Source organism: Aquarana catesbeiana, linkage group LG06 (genome assembly GCF_042186555.1).
Source record: "Aquarana catesbeiana isolate 2022-GZ linkage group LG06, ASM4218655v1, whole genome shotgun sequence".
NCBI lineage: Eukaryota > Metazoa > Chordata > Amphibia > Anura > Ranidae > Aquarana > Aquarana catesbeiana.
The window spans coordinates 39107814-39126344 of NC_133329.1; the positions used below are offsets into that span (position 1 = coordinate 39107814).

An 18531-nucleotide genomic window follows, 5' to 3' on the forward strand; every position below is an offset into this window, starting at 1 on the left:
TTTTTTTCCCAGATACTTTGTTCATTCCTCCAGGCAAAATTAAATTAGTTTTTCAGTGATCGTTCTGCCAGCTTACTTACCTTTATGTGTATTAGGATTTCAGACTTAGCTAAATTTATTTTAAAATTGGATATTTCGCCATATTGTTTTAAAGTTTTTAATAAATTGTGCATTGTAATCCTAGGGTTAGCAATGTAAAATAATACATCATCCGCGAATGCTGCAAGTTTATGTACTTCATCTCCCATCTTAAATCCACTTATATCAGAGTTATTTCGTATTGTAGCCAGTAATGGCTCAAAAGACAGCAAAAATAATAGAGGGGATAAGGGACACCCCTGTCTCATCCCATTTTTCCTCTCGAAGGGGGTGGACGGTGATCCATTTATTCTTATATTTGCTGTAGGATGGTGGTATAGTATTTTGATCCACCGGATCATTCTTGGACCAATTCTCATAGTTTCTAAAGTCTGTATCATGAGCCCCCAGTCTACCCTGTCAAAAGCCTTTTCGGCATCTATCGACAGGAGTAGACCTGGGGGCCCACTTTCTTTTATCTTCTGGAGTAGGAGCAACGTTCTCACCCCATTTTTCCTCCCCTCCCTTCTAGGGATGAATCCCACCTGATCAGGGTGTACCAGTGTATTCATCAGTCCTTTCATCCTTCCTGCCAATACTTTAGCATATAATTTTATGTCTGCATTTAGCAGCAATATTGGCCTATAACTGGAACACAACGTACCATCCTTCCCCTCCTTCAAGATTACTGTAATCATAGCAGATAGGGCCTCCCTGCTTATTTCGTAGTCTGCCCCCAGGCCATTCAAATATTGACATAACTTTGGGGTTAGAATCTCTTTGTAATTTTTATAATAATACATTGTGAACCTGTCTGGGCCAGGGCTTTTCCCCGAAGTCGAGTCAGACAAGGCTTTGTTTACTTCCTCCTCAGTTATAGGATTCTCTAATGTCTCCCTTACTTTTTCTGAGAATTGTTTATTTTACCTATTTTTTCCCCTGACTGCCCCCCCCCCCCGCAGTGATCTACTGAGTACAGTTCCTGATAGTAATTTTTAAATGTTTCCGCTATTTCTTTTGTCGTATGGATTATTTCTCCTCCTTTGGTTTGAATTTTTTCTATATAATTTGTGGCTTTTTTCTTTTGCAGCATTCTGGCAAGGTGTTTGCTAGCTTTGTTCCCCCACTGGTATCTTTCTTTAGCTATTCTATTGAATGTTTTTTTAGTTTCTTGTTCCATGAGATCCTTCAATCCGTATCTTTTAATTACTAATTTTTGATATAACGCTAAGTGATGGCCCTGGTGTTTTTTATGTTCTTTTTCAGCTCTAGATATTTCTTCAATTCATTTTTTAATTTTCCCTGTTCTCAGTTTTTTTCCTTGCTCCTACTTCTATCAGGATCCCCCTCATGTAGGCCTTATGAGCTTCCCATAAGGTGGACCCCGATACCTCTCCTGTGTCATTTATTGCAAAGTAATGTTCTAGTTCCCTACCTACTATTGCTGAACCCACCTCATCTCGGATTAGGTCTTCATTTAATCGCCAAGCAAAGGGTTGTCTTTGGTTTCCAGGGACTATCATTTTCATTCTCACTGGGGCGTGATCCGATAGTGTAGATATTTCTATACTAGATTCTATCACCCTGTCAAGAGCTCTATGATCGACCAGTATGTAGTCTATCCTAGAGTAGGTCCCATGTACAGGGGAGTAAAACGTAAAATCTTGTGTTTTAGGTTGTTGAATCCTCCATATATCAGCCATTTGGGACGTATGCAAGTTTTGTTTTATCTTTTTTAGTTGTACGTTATTTGTCCCCTGTAAATGGGATTTACTGTCCAATCCTGGATCCATGCAGAAATTCATGCCTCCCATCAGAATCACATGCCCCATCTTGAAGTCCATCAACTTCCCCAGGGTATCTTTTAGGTATTTAATCGGATTCCTATTAGGGGCATAGATGTTTGCCAGTGTACATTCCATTTCGCTTACCGTATATACTCGAGTATAGGCCGTTCCGAATATAAGCTGAGGCCCCTAATTTACCACAAAAAACTGTGAAAAACGTATTGACCCGAGTATAAGCCGAGGTGAGAAATGCAGCAGCTACTGCAAGTGGAAAAGGAGGGTCAACAATGCCCATCTGCAGCTGCATGCCTCCCTGTGTCCTGTGCATGTGTCCTGTGTCCTGTGCAGCCTACCTGTGTCCTGTGCAGCCTACCTGTGTCCTGTGCAGCCTACCTGTGTCCTGTGCAGCCTACCTGTGTCCTGTGTAGCCTACCTGTGTCCTGTGTAGCCTACCTGTGTCCTGTGTATGTGTCCTGTGCATGCGTCCTGTGTAGCCTACTTGTGTCCTGTGCATGCCTCCGTGTGCCGATCTGCAGCCTCCGTATGGCGATCTCCATCCTCTGCATCCACCGATCATAAATCAAAAATAACACTTGGCAGCCATTCCAGTTTTCAAAAGCCGCGCCTCCTGCTCCTCTGTGATAAGCAGAACACTCCATTTCCCAGCAGTCAGCCTATCACAGACATTCTCTCATCCCCATACCATGGACGAGGATGAGAGAATGTCCGTGATAGGCTGTACACTGACTGCTGGGAAATGGAGTGTTCTGCCTATCACAGGCGAGGAGGAGGTGCGGCTTTTGAACAGTGGAATGACCGCCGAATGTAATGCATCACACGCTGGCCGCCGTCTGCCTTCATGACACGCTGATCATGTAGGCAGACGGCGGTGACTCGAGTATAAGTCGAGGGGGGCATGGGCATGACCGGATGTTAAGGTGAGGGAGAGAGATGCAGCCGGACCCAGTCCCTGCTCTATCCCCGCTCCCATGCTGTGAGCTTCCCGGTAAAGCGGTGTGGGAGATGCTGCTGGTTTGCCCTAGTGGTGCCTGCTAGTTTTTGGGCGACAGATGCTGCGCAAGGAACGAAGGAGGTCCGGTGTCAGCAGCAAAAGAAACCTCGCGCTTGGAGCTCTCCTGGGAGGATTGACAGCGACGCACCGCCTGTGTGAGAGAGAGGGGAGCATGCCTACCCGGGATTGAGCGGGAGCAGCGGGAGTAGTCGTGTGTGTGGAGCCGACCCGACTCGTGCTGCAGCAGCCTTGAACCGGAGGGGTGAGTGACTCGCAGTAGCGAGCGTTGAAGGATATAGTGGGAGGATTGATGCAAACCTGTGAAACAATCTAAACAGCAACTGGAACCCCTGCACTGGTACGGGACACTTAGTATTACACTGGAGGAGAGAGGCTGCAGTAGCCCTTGCTGAGGGATATATATTCACAGGTACACACCGCACATAACGGGCTTACAATGACCAGAAAAAAGGGGCTGGAGGAGACATCAGCACAGGAGGGTGCAGGGGCCCTAGCACAGCGTAATCCCAAAGAAAAAGGAAGCCAGGTAGCCGCCAAATTGGAGCGATTTGCTCATACTCCAAACCAACATGCAAGCACGACACCTAAAAAGAACAGCCACACAGGGGGGACCCAGCATCAAACTAGCCAGCCTGGAAGGAAAAGCCTTGCCCCTACGGGGGGTTTAGCGGTGAACGCCCCATTGGATCCGGGGGCGAACGGTATGGTGGAGGGGGGTCCTGGCTCAACCACGGAAATGGGAGATGGTGGCATAGCATCAATGGCTGAGAAGGAACCATCACTGAGAGACATCTTCCTAGCAGTAAATAGCTGTAAGGTATCTATCACTGTTCTATCAGCACAAATGGAAAGTTTTAAAGGTGAATTACTGTCGGTAAAAAATGATATGCAGGTGGTCTGCACTCGAACAGCAGTTTTGGAAGACAGGATCAGCCAGATGGAGGATGATGTTTCCCCTTTAAGACAGGAAGTCTCACTTATGAAAAAACAACTTAATGAATGCATGCAAAAAATGGACAGTATGGAAAACAGATTACGTAGAGAGAATTTAAGGGTGCTGGGCCTTTCTGAAGGCTGTGAAGGCAATAATCCTGTTAAATTTATGGAAGATTGGTTAAAGGAGAGATTCGGGAGGGAGTCACTCTCAGAATTTTTCTCCATTGAGCGTGCGCATAGAGTGGCCACTAGGACACGGGCTACAGGGGGCTACCCAAGACCACTGATTTTTAAGCTATTATGCTTCAGGGACAAAACCACAAAACCACCATTCTCCGGAAGGCAAGGGAGATGAAAAATATTCAATATAGAGGAGCAAGGGTCTCAATATATCCGGACTTTTCTCCTGAGCTTCAAAGGCAGAAAGCCAAATTTATGGAATGCAAGCGCAAGCTGCAGCAGCTAAAAATGAATTATGCTTTATTGTATCCAGCACACTTGCGCATCGTGGCACTGGGGAAAACTCAATTTTTTTGATACTCCTATTAAAGTTACAACTTGGTTAGAAAGAAATATAGGAAGAGTACAGCGAGAAGAGGAAATGTAGAAAAGGCAAGAGATCTGAAAGTCAAGAGAGGACTTTTTTTTTTTTGGACTTTTTTTTTTTTCTCTTCCCCTTTTTTCTTCCTTTTTTCCTTTTTTTTAATGAAGGGGGAGTGGGGAGGGGGCACGTAAATTTGTTGACTTATAAGCACAATGGAAATAATGGGGATGGCTCCCCCTTACTGGTGTCCGGGGGTGGTAGGTTTGTTTTCCTCACCTTGAATAAATGTGTCCAGTCACTATAGAAGCCTTAGGGGTAGGCCCAAAATTGGGCAATGGGGACAAAAACAGTGGGGGGGAGGTTGGGCGGGGGGAGGGAGGGGAGGAATATGTGTATGGGTGTGCGATGGGGAGGGGGGAAGGTTGATTTTGAAGTAAGGGGAAGTTCATCTCACAAATATTACAGGAGTCACATAACGAGGTGGTTTAACTTTGCTAAGGGACACAAGGAGATAGGACTTACTGATGCATGGTAGTGGTGGTTTAAATAGCACTTGGAAATTAAAAAACAAGCTCACTATATGTTCCTGGAACGTTCGGGGAGTTAAAGATAATTTGAAAAGGCAGATGATCCTTTCTACGGTGGCTAAGGGAAAGGTTCAGATACTATGCCTGCAGGAGACGCACCTGGATAAGGATTGAATTAAGATAATGGATCATAAAAAATTTCAGACACAGTTTCATTCCACTCACACCCCGTATTCAAGGGGTGTGAGTGTTTTGATAAAATCAGGGTTAGCCTTCTCCTGCAGTCAGAGTAAGGTGGATGTAGCAGGACGGTATATTTTTCTCTATTGCACAATTGAGAATAGGAAATGTGTATTAGCTAACATTTATATTCCTCCCCCTTTTGGGAGGGAGGTTTTGGATGACCTAACTGAATTTATGGCAGGCTTTCCAGGGGTCCCGGTATTTCAACATGACCATGAATAATGAAGTAGACAGGTTTCCTCTAAAAAAGCTGGGTAGGGGAAAACCTAAGAGTCCGCTTTTACAATATTGTGATGAATTGGGATTGATGGACATCTGGAGAGAGAGGCACCCTGGGGTGAGACAATATTCCTGTCACTACAGGACACATGCCACCCTGTGCAGGATAGACCTAGTGTTGGGCAATGAGGAATCGCTAGATATAGTGGGAGAAATAGTTTACGAGCCAAGGGGGATTTCGGATCACTCACCAGTGATAATTGATTTAAAGGGTGAGAGAGGCCTTAATAAGGGTGACTGGAAAGTAAACCCCTTTTGGCTCGAGATTATTGAGGACGCGGGTACTGTGGTGGAGAGGTTGGTGGAATTTGCAGATTTGAATATAGGCACGGCTCCATTAGGGATAGTCTGGAACGCCCTGAAGGCTTTCCTCCGGGGGATCCTAATTAAAAAAATATCCCATACTAAGAAAAAATCACAGATAGAAGAACTAAAAGTTAAAGAGAGGGTTAGAAGAGCGGAAGAACGGTATGTTGAGGCTCCAACCCCATCCAGATACGAGGCGTGGGTAGAGAGACAAAATGAGTATAGTAGAATGGTCTTGGAAAAGACGGAGAGGAAAAGGCTATTTCAAAAACGGAGGTTTGCCTGTGAGGGGGAGTGTGTTGGGAGGACCTTGGCCCTGATTATAAGGGCCAATGGCCCTCCAAATTCCATGCCAGCGATTGAAGGAAGAGAGGGAACAATAAAAAACACTAACCCAGAAATATTAGAAGACTTTAGGGAGTACTTTAAAAATCTATATAGCTCGGCACAGGAAGACGTGGCGGGGGAAATGAGGGCTTTCTTTGGTCAGCTTAAGTTAACCCCGCTTACGAAAGAGGATAGGGAAATGTTGGAGGCCCCTCTGACAGACATGGCAAACCAGAAGGCCCCTGGTCCCGATGGTTTACCCATAGAAATTTTCAAAAAGTATGGGGAGTTTTTGCTCCCCATGCTTTTGGAAGTACTAAACGGCACCGGGAAGGACGGTAATTTGCCTACGTCTATGACAGAAGCCATCATAATAATGTTGCTGAAGGAGGGGAAAAACCCGTTAGAGGTGGCACCATATACAGACCAAACCGGGTTTATCACGGACAGAGCTACAAGTACGAACATAAGACGAGTATATTTAAATATGCAGATCCCCGCAGCGAATAGCGGTAAGAAAGCGCTCCTCTCGCTAGACGCCACCAAGGCATTTGATTGCCTGGAGTGGCACTATATCTGGAAGGTGCTGGCGGAACTCCAATTTGGCCCCAGCTTTGTTCATTGGCTGAGCCTTTTATATGATAAGCCAAAGGCAAAGATCAGAGTCAACGGAGAATGTTCAGAATGGTTCCAATTAAGAAGGGGCACCAGGCAGGGGTGCCCTTTGTCACCCCTCCTGTTTGCCCTGGCAATGGAGCCGCTGGCCGCGGCCATAAGGGCTTCCCAGGGGGTTCAGGGGTTTAAAAGAAGGAGGGGAGAGGAGAAAATAGCAATGTATGCGGACGACATTTTGTTGTTCCTGGGGGACACACAGGATTCATTAAGGACGGCCATGGGGATGATTGAGGACTTTGACCATTTCTCCGGGTTAAAAATTAATTGGGAAAAGTCAGCAATATTTATTACCTATAGACCCTCTGACGGAGCCCCTTCCGTATCAAACCCCACAAATTAAGGTAGTAAATCAGTTGAAATACCTGGGGATCAATATCTCAAGGGATCAATAGCAATATATCGCAGAAAACCTAGTTCCATTAATGAAAAAACTTAAACAGAAAAGTCGGGTGTGGGGACGGTTGCCTCTGTCGGTCGCCGGGCGCTGTAACCTGATAAAAATGGTTTGGATGCCGCAAATCCTATATATTATACATAATTCACCTGTTTGGATCGCTAAACGTTGGTTCAACAAAATGGACAGCTTATTTAGAGAGCTGATTTGGAAGGGCGGGGCAGCAAGGATCGGCTTGCAGACGCTTCGGCGACCGGCAGAGAAGGGGGGACTGGGAGAACCGGATCCGGGATGCTATTTTTTGGCATCACAGGTCCAGCATATGGGAGGGTGCAATAGGCCCCGGAAATGGGTAACAGGGAATAACGTACTACTAAGTGACACTAACCATGACACTATAGTAGAAGCGCTGGAGGCGGACTCCTTTATCACTAGATGTCCCACCACCCAGTTGATGGTCACGAGCTGGACAAAGGTTAAAAAAATAATGGGCTATGTAGATTTCTCTGAGTTTTCCCCATTGTGGGAAAATAGTAAGCTCAATGAGGTAAAAATAATGGGGAAGATCGAGGAGTGGGATAGGCAGGGCATCCATTATCTCTCACACCTTTATAAGGCTGGGAATTTAAAAACATTCCAAGAGTTAGTGATTGAATTTGCGATCCCCAACCGTTCATTCTACAGATACTTGCAGGTAAGGCACGCCCTAGACGCACAATTTAACGGCAAGGAGCCAATATGGAGCGATATGATTTCTGTGAGAAAACTGGTCGACTCAGATTCCACGAAAGGTCTAATCTCTGATATGTACAGTAGTTTAAGAGTCTCGATCCAGGGGGACAGAGTGGAAGACAAAAATAGGAAGAAATGGGAGGATGAGGTTGGGATAATGTCGGACAGTCAATGGGAGTATGTATTGTCATCTGGACCCAGAGTTTCTCTCTCTCCATCACAGGTAGTGTCTCATTTATATCTGATATATAGGGTGTATTTTACACCATTAAAGATGTTCAGGATGGGGAGGAGGGAAGACTCGGGGTGCCAGAGGTGTGGAGAAGAGAGGGGAGACCTATTACACATGTTCTGGCGCTGCCCAAAACTGTATAGATATTGGAAAAGTATTGTGGACAGGATAAACTGTATTTTTAAGACATCACTGAGCGTGGGTGCTAAGACCTGCCTACTAGGCCTAATGGAGGAGCAACAGCCCGCGAGAGACACCCAGACCGCAATAGTCAGGTGCCTGTTTCAAGGGAAAAAGCTTATAGCTAAGAATTGGCAGAGAAAAGAACCCCAGACGGTCGAAGAATGGGTGAAAGAAGTAAAGGAGGAAGTTAGTAGAGAGAAACTTATATATAAGAAAAGAAGTAATCACAAAAAATTTGAGAAAATATGGAAAGATTGGGTGATGTGGGAGAAGCACAGAATGAATGGTGGGGGAGAATAAGGTTTAGAAGGGTTGGGGGGAGGGATCCGATGGCGGGGGGAGGGGGAATGGGAATGGGGGAGAAAGAAGGGGGGGAAATTTTTGCATGTCCCTTCGGTAAAGGAGGGTATCTTATTGATGTTCATGGTCCTTGTTTTTTATGTGGACTGTTGTATAAATGTGGTAAAAGTTGAGGACTGCGCAAATGCTGGATATGTCAGTCCCCAGAATGTGACCTGATCTGTCTTTTAATGTGAAATTTTTCAATAAAGAAGGATTTAAACGAATAAGTCGAGTGGGGCACTTTCAGCATAAAAAAAGGGCTGAAAATCTCCACTTATACTCGAGTATATGTGGTAATGTACCTTTTAGGAATAGAAATCTTCCTTCTGGGTCGGTCAACCTTTCCTCCAATATAAACCGGGTTCCTTTCGCAAACCATATTGCTACACCCGTTGCTCTCTTTGTGATTGTTTCTCCGTAATACCATGTCGTAAAATTATTGGAGTGCAGTTTCACGTTAGACTCATGAGATAAATGGGTCTCTTGAAGAAAGACCACCTCTGCCCCATACCGTTTAAGCTCTTTTAGGATCTTGTGTCTTAGTGGGAGTGTTTAATCCCCTAACGTTATAGGTCATAAAATTTATTGTTGTCATCTTTTTTCCTATTTTCCTATGCCTCGCTTCTCTTGTCTATACCGAGGATTTATCATTCTTTTATGCATAATACCAGAGGTAACCTCCCTCCCCCCTCCGCCTCCTACCCCCCTTCCACATAATTTCTCAGGTCTTCACCCCTTTTCTCTGGGACCAAGCGAATTCTCAAATTTTGCCTTCTATTTCTGTTTGCTTGATCTTCTAATCTATAGAGGATTTTCTTTTGGTTTTGTTGTGTTATTTTGACTTGTTCCTTTAAATCGCAAAGTTCCTGCACTTGTTTATCTGTTCTTTTTTCCGTCATCTCCACTCTTGCCAGCAGGTTTCCCAAGTCTACCCTCAGCATATTTATATTGGCTTTTAATGAATTTTTTAATCTCAGGAACATCTCCATCATTTCTCCTTTTGTGGGGATTTGACCATCTACCCTTTGTTCATCTGCTCTGCTTGTTTCTAATTCGCTCTCTGTTGTTAAATCATCTCTAGATTGGTCTGATGTTTCTCCTCTTTTTTTCTCTGTTCCTTTTTTCTTATCCGCTTTACCTGGTCCTTGTATCTCCGGGTCAATGTTCTTAGGGCTAGCTGCCTGGACCAAATACTGTTTGATCGTACTACCCATTACTTTATCTTTCAGGGTTCTAGGGGCAGCCCCCCTTAAAGATTTGGTTGTAGCTTTATTCATGATGCCACTCCCCCCCCCCTTCCTGTCTGCTTCCCCAGTTTTTCCCTGAAAGAAAAAGTAAAAAAAAAAAGGAGGGGGGAGGGGGCTGGAGCTATGCAATAATTCTCAAGCTTTCTTTTGCAAAAATTAGTGTAATTTTATGATCAGATTAAACTCTGGCAGAGCTCTGGAAGAGCTGACAGATTCAACTCTGACGGAGCTAATATAGCAGCAACGAGGAGCTTATTTATGACTTGTATCCTGCCTAGGCCCTTTACAGACTCCAGGGGGGCAACTATTTGATATTTCAATTTTAAAGTGGCTTAAAGATGATATGCTGCATTAATGTTATATGCTTGTCCAAGGTTCAATGTAATGTCTATGCACCAAAGATGCCTGACCGGTCAATCCTTCCTCCAACAATCCGTGGGGTCAGCCCCACTAGTCACAAATTGATTTTTACTGCAGACTTCTGTGCCTTAGCTCTAGTGAGCTTATTAGCTTCTTTAATTCTCTGTATGGATTTATGCACCCCGGGCCCTTTGCATCTCCTCTATAAGTTACCACAGTTTATTTCATACAGTCAGTGGATTTAGTGATTGAGTCCTTTTTACATATATTTACTCCGTCTCCTTACCAGGTAACAATTCATAGCCACTGCGAGGGCCAGACAGCAATGATATAAAACTTTATATGCAGTGACTAATTCATGAATTAACTTTTACACATCCAAATAGGGTACCTCCTTATTCTGCCCTTCAGCGCAGTGGGACCATGCATCCTTATGTTTCCTCACTTACCAGCACGCACCGGGACATCAAACTGCCAACCTGCCTTTGCTGCGTATCCTCTCGCTTCCAAACATGGGAGATCTGCTAGTTGGACTGCCCAAACCGACGAAAGCCTCAGGAATCTTGATAAGGGTTGTGGAGGACGAGGTTTAGAAGGGGGAAGGGGAAGACGCTGGACTCAGTCCCCATGCTCCCCCGTTCTGCACAGCCCAACAGTTACACCTACTGTCATGCAGACATGCGGCGTCCGAGCATGCAGGACCTGGAATGGCCGATGAGGGTGTCATCTGCGACCGCAGCCCCTCTCCTCTCCTTCTCTGCATCTGCCGCGGCTCTCCCCAGGATGGCGCCCTATCATGCACAAGCCGACACATTCAGGCCCCTCCCTCCGTGACCGGCGTAATGTCCTCACATCCTCACGTCTATCCTGCTCTCATCGGGTTCTAACCCATTTTAGTACCCTATCCTATAATAAGGTAATCTCTAATTTTAGACCTAGTAGTACACAAATATTTTCACCACAATTTGAACGAATCAACTGCCTTACTCCTGGGCCAAACACAGCACCCCGGATCTGGGCATAGTTTTAACATCCTCCACAGCATCCCTATCGGAAGCCAATTTTAAACCCCTTATTGAGAAAATCCATACGGAGCTCCAACGCTTGTCCCCTTTTAAAATGATGATCCTTCCTAAAATAGTCTGTCTTTCATACATTACCAATCCTCCACAAGCTTAGAATTATACGTTCCCTGTCAGCGTTCCTCAAATGATACATCTGACAATACAAAAGAGCGAGATGTTCTCATATACATCTCATCCGCTATAGGAAAGTCAAAGGTGTGGGCCTGGTGGATCTCCAGGAGTATTACCCTGCCAACCATTTAGCACAATTAAAATACTGGTTTAATCCTCAATGTGAGGTTTTATGGGTAGAAGTCAAGCAGTATCTAGTGGGGACTTCCAATCTACTCTTACTGCTCATAGCAGATGTCTGAAAACCAATAGACTTGAAACTACTACCTTTAAACACACGTACCTCCCTGTTGGCTTGAAGAACACTAATTCGGAATACGTCACTAGCCACCCAAAGGCTCAATATACGCATCCCTACAGACACATTAGAACTTCTCCTCCCTTATTTGAAACTTGAAAACTGGGTAGACCTTGCAGTGAGGTGGGTAGATGACCTTTTTAATGGCACATTGGTAAAAGAAATGTCTGTTCTGAGAATGAATGATGGGTTTTCCAAAGCTAATATTCATATAGCAAAATATTTGTGTAAGCACCCTCTTCCTATGGCTTCCACTGATTTATTAACTTGGACATTCTTTTCCTCTGTTTCTACAAAAACTAAAGGAATCTCCCTGTTTTATAACCTACTCCAACAGAAGATGGTGTTTGTGAAAACCAACCCACTCCTTAACCGCTTGCCGACCGCCTCACACAGATATACTGTGGCAGAAGGGCACATACAGGCAAAACCACGTACCTGTACGTTCCCCTTTAAGTCGGGGGTCCCGCGGACTCAATCGCCACAGGGATACCCGCGATCGCCCCACGGGGAGGAAGAACGGGGAGATGCTGATGTAAACAGCATCTCCCCGTTCTGCCTAGTGACAGTGTCACTGGATCTCTGCTCCCTGTCATCGGAGCAGAGATCAGTCACGTGTCACACACAGCCATGCCCCTCACTGTTAGAAACACGCCCCTAGGACACACTTAACCCCTACACTGCCCCCTAGTGGTTAACCCCTTCACTGCCAGTGTCATTTACACAGGAATCAGTGCATTTGTATAGCACTGATTGCTGTATAAATGACAATGGTCCCAAAAATGTCCGATGTGTCCGCCATAATGTCGCAGTCACAATAAAAATTGCTGATCACCGCCATTTAAAAAAAAAATTAAAAAATATTAATAAAAATGCCATAAAACTACCGCCTATATTGTAAAAGTTATAACTTTTGCGCAAACCGATCAATAATCGCTTATTGCATTTTTTTTTTAATATGTAGAATACGTATCAGCCTAAACTGAGGGAAAAAATTGTTTTTTTATATATTTTTGGGGGATATTTATTATAGCAAAAAGTAAAAAAATGCGTTTTTTTCAAATTTGTCGCTCTTTTTTTGTTTATAGCGCAAAAAATAAAAACCGCAGAGGTGATCAAATACCACCAAAAGAAAGCTCTATTTGTGGGAAAAAAAGGACATCAATTTTGTTTGGGAGCCACGTCGCACGACCGTGCAATTGTCAGTTATAGCGACGCAGTGCCGAATCGCAAAAAGTGCTCTGGTCAGGAAGGGGGTAAATTCTTCCGGGGCTGAAGTGGTTAAAGGATAAGTTCACCTTTGTTCACCTTTTTTTTTTTCTAAATTCCAGCTCCGTTAGTACCAATAAAGAGTTAATGTACTTATTTTGCAAAAATAAAACAGCTTTCCGCTTATTCTACACACACTTACCTAACTCTCTTCATAGCTGTTTAAAAACACTGCTCGATTACTTCTGCCTTACTTCATGGTCAGACTTTAGGGTCATGACACAGGAAGGGGATGACCAGCTGAAGGTAGATGATGCAGGGTGTGTGCTAATGAGATCAGCTAGTCAACTTTTTCCTGTGTCATGACCTAAAGTCTGACCAACAAATAAGGCAGAATTAATCAAGCAATGCTTTTAAACAGCTGTGAAGACAGTCAGAAGTTAACACCGCATACAGGTGACCAGGAAGCGGGAGTTCTGGGTCCCAATCAGACCCTGCTGTGCAGCGCGCTCCCAGCACACAGACAGATATACATATATGCCCAGTCCAGTGAGGCCGCATATTTGCGTACTGTCTGTTTGAAGGGGTCAACATTCAAGATCTATTAAATTTCTTTGTCATAGATTATTGCTTTTATATGTAGTTTATTTTCTAAAAGTTACAAGTGTACTAATATGGAACAATATTTCCCACCAGGAAAAGAATTCAGGAAGGAAGAGATAACACAAACCCTACCGGATCTAGGTCAGTATATGACTGGCTGAGGAATGTAACAATATATGAACACAAATAGCAGAATAGGAGATGTTTTGAATGATTATTTACAATTGTAATTGATTGTATTATAGGTTCATTATTGTCTGGCCTATTTTATTTTCTAAAGAAGTTTAATAGTAGTTTAATATTTCAAGAAGATTTCTCACAATGTTTTTTTAACATTTTCTCATGTTCATTTTAGGAACTACATTTTACAGTATATGAACATTCGAGATTTATTACATTTGTATTAGCTTTATTTGTAGAATGCTACTTGTAAATGTAGTTTATTTTCTGAAAGTTACATGTGTGCTAATATTTAACATTATTTTTTCCAGGAAAAGAATTCAGGAAAGAAGAGACAACACAAACACTGCCGGATCTAGGTCAGTATATAACTATATACTATATGGCTGAGGAATGTAATGATAAGTGAGCATAAATAGTAGAATAAGATGTTTTAAATGATTATTTAATACTTTATGGGATTGTATCATAGATTTATGATTTTTTGACCTAATTCCTTTGCTGAGAGTTCATTTTGGTCTAAGGCCTCATTCACACGAGGCGGAGCCACTCAGCAGAGTCTGCCAGCTCAGCAGGAGATCTCTCTATTGATCTCTGCTGAGCCGGTGGATGACAGGTCCATCTCTTCTCACTGAGCGGGGAGGGGCATGTCAGAGTGCCGCTGATTCCTATGGAGGGATCGGACGAAAACGGACAGCATGTCCACTTTCATCAGATCTCATCCGATCCGATCTGCCAGGATGGATGCGAACGTATCGCCATAAATGAACTCTTACATCATTTTTAAAACTTTGATTTATTTCCCAGGGGACCGAGTGTTTACAGCACTGATAGGTGTCCCGATTGCAGTGTAAAAGCTCCTCTTTTTTATGTAAAGCCGACTGTAGCTCCACCCCAGTCTGAAGCCCAATTTATACCATTCCTGTGTGGGAGGGAACACCCAGCACTGAGCTTCCACCCTCTCTCTAAGTTGAATGTTCTTTTACAATTATAAATCAACAATTGGCTCTACCCTGCAGGCACTGACAGAAATTAAACTTAAATCAAACATTTTGGTTGATTTTAAAACATCTCGTACACTGCTGAACATTTGTAATTTCTCACTTCACTTCTGAAAACGACATATTATACTAATTTTTAATGATATTTTCAACCTAGACAAATGCAGACAAGCACTGTAGTACACAGTAGGTGTTATTTATTAGAAAGCAACAATGGGAAATAAATATCTCCTTATTACTTTGATTTTTATTTTCATTTTTGGCAAACATACATATGTCTAGACATCTTTTGGAAGCAAATATTTTTATTTTAACATTTCTAGAGGTGGAATTTTGGAACTGTTCAATATGTAACACATTTGTTTCTTTTTGTGGTATAATAACCCACATCACTATCTTGCATGGTTAACCACTTGCCGACCGCCTAACGTAGATGTACTGCGGCAGAATGGCATGGGCAGGCAAAATCACGTACCTGGTATGTGATTGCTTGCCGTGGGCAGGGGGTCCGATCGGACCCCCCCCATGCCCGAGGGCGGTCGGCTTCGGTCTGGGAGCGTTCAGAGATGAGGGGGTGGCCATCCATTCGTGGCCCCCCCTTGCGATCGCTCCCAGCCAATGAGAATCTTCCCCTGCCTCTGTATAGTACACAGAGGCAGAGGAAATTATGTCATCTCTCCTCGCCTCGGTATTTTCCGTTCCGGGGCCGAGGAGAGAAGACATCTGAGTCAGTTACACCAACACACACACACAGTAGAACATACCTGGCATACTTTACATACCCATCACCCCCCGATTACCCCCTGATCACCCCCTTATCACCCCCCCATCACACTGACACCAAGCAGTTTTTTTTTTTTTTCTGATTACTGCATTGGTGTCAGTTTGTGACAGTTAGTGTGGTAGGGCAGTTAGTGTTAGCCCCCTTTAGGTCTAGGATACCCCCCTGACCTCCCCTAATAAAGTTTTAACCCCTTGATCACCCCCCGTCGCCAGTGTCACTAAGCGATAATTTTTCTGATTGCTGTATTAGTGTCACTGGTGACACTAGTTAGGGAGGTAAATATATAGGTTCGCCGTCAGCATTTTATAGCGACAGGGACCCCCATATACTACCTAATAAAGGTTTTAACCCCTTGATTGCCCCCTAGTTAACCCTTTCACCAGTGATCACCGTATAACTGTTACGGGTGACGCTGGTTAGTTGGTTTATTTTTTATAGTGTCGGGGCACCCGCCGTTCATTACCTAATAAAGGTTTAGCCCCCTGATCGCCCAGCGGTGATCGCATGATCATTGTTTCCGCACTGAATCTTGGGAAGCCTGACACTAAGCTTCCAGGAGACAGTGCGGCGCCGGGGAAAGGCAATAAACACACCTACTCCCATGGGAGGAGAGACAGGAAGTGCCACAATAAAGTACAATATAAAGGTAATTACAGCGATAAAAAAAATTTTCGTGCGGCATTTGAACATCTATGCAATTAACTGAAGGGGGTAAGAATAAGTTAAAAATTTGAGTGGAACCCCGCTTTAACCATTTTTTTGTCTTCAGGTACGCCATTCACGACTTGAGTGGTTATACCAGAATGATGCCTGCAGGTTTAGGTATCATCTTGGTATCATTCTTTTCAGCCAGCAGTCGGCTTTCATGTAAAAGCAATCCTAGTGGCTAATTAGCCTCTAGACTGCTTTTACAAGCAGTGGGAGGAAATGCCCCCCCACCGTCTTCCGTGTTTTTCTCTGGCTCTCCTGTCTCAACAGGGAACCTGAGAATGCAGCAGGTGATTCAGCCAGCTGACCATAGAGCTGATCAGAGACCAGAGTGGCTCCAAACATCTCTATGGCCTAAGAAACCAGAAGCTACGAGCATTTTATGACTTAGATTTTGCCGGATATAAACAGCGCTATTGGGAAATTGGAAAAGCATTTTATCACACCGATCTTGGTGTGGTCAGATGCTTTGAGGGCAGAGGAGAGATCTAGAGTCTAATAGACCCCAATTTTTTCAAAAAAGAGTACCTGTCACTACTTATTGCTATCATAGGGGATATTTACATTCCCTGAGATAACAACAAAAATGATTAAAAAAAAAAATGAAAGGAACAGTTTAAAAATAAGAAAAAAAGCAAAAAAATAATAAAGAAAAAAAAAAGCACCCCTGTGACCCCCTGCTCTCGTGCTAAGGCGAACGCAAGCGTCGGTCTGGTGTCAAATGTAAACAGCAATTGCACCATGCATGTGAGGTATCACCACAAAGGTCGGATCGAGGGCAGTAATTTTAGCAGTAGACCTCCTCTGTAAATCTAAAGTGGTAACCTGTAAAGGCTTTTAAAGGCCTTTAAAAAATTATTTATTTTGTTGCCACTGCACGTTTGTGCGCAATTTTAAAGCATGTCATGTTTGGTATCCATGTACTCGACCTAAGATCATATTTTTTATTTAATCCAACATTTGGGCAATATAGTGTGTTTTAGTGCATTCAAATTTAAAATAGTGTGTTTTTTCCCCAAAAAATGCGTTTGAAAAATCACTGCGCAAATACTGTGTGAAAAAAAAAAATGAAACACCCACCATTTTAATCTGTAGGGCATTTGCTTTAAAAAAAATATATAATGTTTGGAGGTTCAAAGTAATTTTCTTGCAAAAAAAAAAATGTTTTTATGTAAACAAAAAGTGTCAGAAAGGGCTTTGTCTTCAAGTGGTTAGAAGAGTGAGTGATGTGTGACATAAGCTTCTAAATGTTGTGCATAAAATGCCAGGACAGTTCAAATCCCCCCCCCCAAATGACCCCATTTTGGAAAGTAGACACCCCAAGCTATTTGCTGAGAGGCATGTTGAATCCGTGGAATATTTTATATTGTGACACAAGTTGCGGGAAAGAGACAATTTTTTTTTTTTTTGCACAAAGTTGTCACTAAATAATATATTGCTCAAACATGCCATGGGAATATGTAAAATTACACCCCAAAATACATTCTGTTGCTTCTCCTGAGTATGGGGATACCACATATGTGAGACTTTTTGGGAGCCTAGCCTCGTACGGGACCCCGAAAACCAAGCACCGCCTTCAGGCTTTCTAAGGGCGTAAATTTTTGATTTCACTCTTCACTGCCTATCACAGTTTCGGAGGCCATGGAATGCCCAGGTGGCACAAAACCCCCCCAAATGACCCTATTTTGGAAAGTAGATACCCCAAGCTATTTCCTGAGAGGTATAGTGAATATTTTGCAGACCTCATTTTTTGTCACAAAGTTTTGAAAATTGAAAAAGGAAAAAAAATGTTTTTCTTGTCTTTCTTCATTTTCAACAACAAATGAGAGCTGCAAAATACTTACCATGCCTCTCAGCAAATAGCTTGGGGTGTCTACTTTCCAAAATGGGGTCATTTGGGGGGGGGTTGTGCCACCTGGGCATTCCATGGCCTCCAAAACTTTGATAGGCAGTGAAGAGTGAAATCAAAAATTTACACCCTTAGAAATCCTGAAAGCGGTGATTGGTTTTCGGGGCCCCGTACGCGGCTAGGCTCCCAAAAAGTCCCACACATATGGTATCCCCATACTCAGGAGAAGCAGATAAATATATTTTGGGGTGCAATTCCACATATGCCCATGGCCTGTGTGAGCAAAATATCATTTAGTAACAACTTTGTGCAAAAAAAAAAAAAATTGTCACTTTCCCGCAACTTGTGTCCAAATATAAAATATTCCATGGACTCAACATGCCTCTCAGCAAATAGCTTGGGGTGTCTACTTTCCAAAATGGGGTAATTTGGGGGGGGGGGTTGTGCCATCTGGGCATTTTATGGCCTTCAAACTGTG

General features: G+C 43.5%; 1 protein-coding gene across 47 annotated transcripts in view; it reads left to right on the plus strand.

The window, feature by feature from the left end:
• LOC141148329 (interferon-induced very large GTPase 1-like) overlaps window positions 1–18531 on the plus strand; it is a 420233-nt gene that overhangs the window by 254659 nt on the left and 147043 nt on the right. For 34 of the 47 annotated variants that reach the window (XM_073635660.1, XM_073635670.1, XM_073635661.1 and 31 more), the window contains 2 exons: window positions 13625–13672; window positions 14023–14070. The exons of 2 other annotated variants lie outside the window; for them this stretch is intronic. In XM_073635660.1, coding sequence (XP_073491761.1) covers window positions 13625–13672; window positions 14023–14070 — 96 coding nt within the window. The remainder of the gene's footprint in view (window positions 1–13624; window positions 13673–14022; window positions 14071–18531) is intronic. 11 more of the 47 variants (XM_073635664.1, XM_073635671.1, XM_073635681.1 and 8 more) reach the window with 2 other exon arrangements.